The 3508-nt window shown below is 35.0% G+C and overlaps 1 protein-coding gene across 1 annotated transcript; it reads right to left on the bottom strand.

Annotated features, from left to right (window-relative positions):
- Window positions 1-1727: 1727 nt before the first annotated feature.
- On the bottom strand, window positions 1728-3508 carry LOC110657937 (uncharacterized). Its single transcript, XM_021815389.2, has one exon. It carries the CDS (start codon window positions 2386-2388, stop codon window positions 2017-2019), a length of 372 nt encoding a protein of 123 aa, XP_021671081.2. The 5' UTR covers window positions 2389-3508; the 3' UTR covers window positions 1728-2016.

Here is a 3508-nt window from a genome sequence, read left to right as displayed (position 1 = left end):
GTGTTTAACTACATAGATATATATTTATAAGTGATGCATGGGCATGCTTGAACATATAATAATATCGAAATTACAATTAAAATTAATATTTTATTCACAGACTTAAACCAAGGACTGCGGTGGTTGGGAGGAAGAGGAAGGCTATTCCGGCTCACCTGATAAATTTAATTACAATTATTTAATATATTTACCCGATACAAGCTTGGAAAAGACTAAAGACACCCTAGGTCGTGCTGAAAATCTGGTAAAGTCTCCCCTATACCTAGGACCTACCCAACCTGCCAAATGATTCAAAATGCACTTCTATATTCACAAGCCACACATCTACAACTCAATCACATCACATGGCCTTTCCTGGGTATACCCAAATAGTCAACAATCACGATTTGAAAAATTACAATCTAGTCCCTATAATTACCCCTTTTGCAAAAACTACCCAATTGAGCTCTAAAAATTTTAAAACTTTGTCTCGCAGTCCTTAGCAATATTATAGAGCTAACGCAAAAGAAATTATATTTTTCTAACCTACCACAAATATTTTATAGATTTTTAATCGAAATTAAGCACTAGATAATTAAGAAAAAGTAAGGTTCGAGTTTACCTATGCCGATTCCGACAACTGAAACGCGTCCAGAATGTCTGAAAATGGTGGGATAGCCTATAATCTTGACTCGGTTCTGAAATGGTTCTAGCAGCTTATCTGCTCGGCCCAAAATTACAGAACCGGGCAACGATCGAATTTCCACGAAATGAAAGTACCTACACAAAGTCCACAATACCAGGGTTAGGGAAAAAAAAAAAAAAAAATATATATATATATATATATATATATATATATATATATATATATATATATATATATATATATATATATATATATATATATATATAAAACAATTATTTGAAAATTAGGGATGTTACAATATGAAGCTTCATTCAGTGTTTAAAATTTGAAAAGACTGTTAATCTCATTATTTTTAATGAAATTAATGATTTAATCATTTTGTTTCAAAAAATATATTAATTAATTACTGATATAGCTCTTTAACATATATATAATTAATTCAATAACTCAAATTTTTTAATAGCTGATGAACCTAATAACATTTAATGGTTTAACCACAATATTTATTTAATTGGTTTAATCATTGTAAGACCAATTTAATAAAAAGAAAGAATGTTGATTAAAAATAAATAATATTATTAAAATTACCAAATACAACAATGCCTATAATTTTTTATATAATCCTATAATTATGTCCGCTAATAATATCCATATAATTATATAGTTGAATTATCATAACTAACTATTGTTTATATCCTATACAAAGAAATCAGATCATATATGGATGTATGTTCTTATCTATGTAGATATGTTCTTTCTCCCTAATCAATCTAATATACTATATTTTCATATTAGCTCTAATTTGAGGATAGGAGGGTTCACATCGGGTCCATACTCAGTGAACCTCTGACACATTTATTTTTTATTTTGCAGGTTCATACAATAAGAAATTTTCGTGGACCACAACAATCAATATATTTTGATATGAACAGTATTTTTAGGACAATGCAGTGCAAAAAACAGTTCATGGTTAAGAGCGTTTTTTACCGTTAAATTGCCTAAATACGTAATTCTACAGTTCCCTTGTACAGTGAGAAAATTTAATTTCTAAACGAAATTCATATACATGCATCTCATTACTGATATATTCATTTCATCAAAATAAAGAATTGGTATCATTCATAAACTCCTGAAAACTACAGTCTCCCTAACTGAGATTTTGATTGAATTCATAATTTGCCTCAGTTTTGAGAGCATCAATATCAAAATCTTCTAAACAGTTCCCAAAAGAAAAAGAGGAAGGAAAAATCTCCCTCAAGAATATAGATTTTGTGCAACACAATCAGTGAAACCAACCCCCTGCACAAAATCAAAGGTGGCAAAATAACGAATAAACTGCTACCAACTCCTAAGTGACATTATACAAATTGGAAAAATATAAATCGCTGTTTTTACTGCTCTTGAGTCTTGAGAGGAATGTGTGATTTAATCCACCAACTGAACACATCTGTTTGAGGAGCACAAAGACTTCCTATATTTCGAAGGATAAACCACATAAAAGTGGATATCAAGAAGAGGATGATACCAGTAACAATTGCATACTTGAGAACCAGGTTCACCAGTAAATTCACCGGCAACCCAGCCAATACAACACCAAAAATTTCCTGATACAGCCGGCCAGGGCGGCATATCAAGAATAGAAGCGATGGTGGCTCCGGTCCACGCTCCAGTACCAGGAAAGGAACGGCTACAAAAAGCATCAGGCCAAGCCTCTGAAACTCTTCCACAGGGCCAGCCTCCTGTTTGCCATTCTCAAACAGCATGTCAAAGAATCGAGATGCCGACTGGTTCTTTCCAGCCAGGAAAGAAGCAAATTTCTTCTAGTAAAGTGTAATGAACGGCATAGGAACCATGTTCCTGCAATTAGAACCCCAAAAATTGTTAATCTGGAGCTGATTGTTTTTTTTTTTTTTTTCAACCAATGTGATTTTGCACTAGTAATGATACAGTAAACTCCTAAGCTTGTTGTTAAAAGTAGCCATATCGGGAGAAATGGTCGTAATAAGCAAAATGATACTAACCAAATAATAGATAACACCGTTAAGAGTTAGAGGCTTAAGTTGCATCTCATCAGGCCAGCCCAAACCTCAAAGAGCGCTAGCAATCTTTAGCCCAAAGCTGGAGGCTTTGATGGAATGTACAGCAGCATTAGCATTCGCTGAAGCTGCAAACCAAGCAAGAGAGAAAAGCCCAGAACACGACCCAAAACAGAAACTTGGCTGGCTTCTCCTAGAAGGACGGCAATATTTCTTCATCATCAGTTGTGTCACAATACGAATGTGAAGAGGCTTTAGTTGCCGCAAAAGGAGAAGCAGAGAGACGATGATAGCCTGGAAAATCCAAAGTTTGATATGCCAAGATTGGCTTGGAATTGACAAGAGCTTGCTTGTCATGGGAAATAGAAGGATTAGTATTCAGACGGTTGGGCAAGGCTCTGAAAGGGGTATTTGTAAAAGAGAAGGATAGGAAAAATGGTGACATGTAGGCAGCCATTGGAGGAGGGAAGATGGAGGAGAAGTAGGTTTTGGTTGCAAGTTAAAATTCAAAGAATATCCACTCCAGCTCCATCAAATTTGGGGGTTTGGTAAGACAGAAGGAGATTCTGAGATTGTAAGTGGCCCTTTATAATCTAGATGACATTTCACATGATGTTCCTAGTTCTGAGTTGAGGTAAGAATAGTTACCTGAGTTGAGAATCTGAATTTGAAGAGATAATAGAAGACGTTGCTCAATCAGGTGGAGAGAAATGGAATTGCATTGAACCCAGTGTCCAACTAGTCCACTGGGCAAGTTTTGGTGCTGCCTAGTGCCAAGGCGGGGTTCTTGGAAACCAACATTGAGAGAGAGAAGCAAAAGCGGCATTAACCAACAAATCGGGAGGAC

This window comes from Hevea brasiliensis, chromosome 9 (genome assembly GCF_030052815.1).
Source record: "Hevea brasiliensis isolate MT/VB/25A 57/8 chromosome 9, ASM3005281v1, whole genome shotgun sequence".
Classification (NCBI taxonomy): Eukaryota; Viridiplantae; Streptophyta; class Magnoliopsida; order Malpighiales; family Euphorbiaceae; genus Hevea; species Hevea brasiliensis.
This window is presented reverse-complemented; position numbering and strand designations above follow the sequence as displayed.

Coding starts and splice junctions, on each gene's coding strand:
- LOC110657937 (XM_021815389.2), bottom strand. CDS start 2,388: ATGCTGTTTGAGAATGGCAAACAGGAGGCTGGCCCTGTGGAAGAGTTT.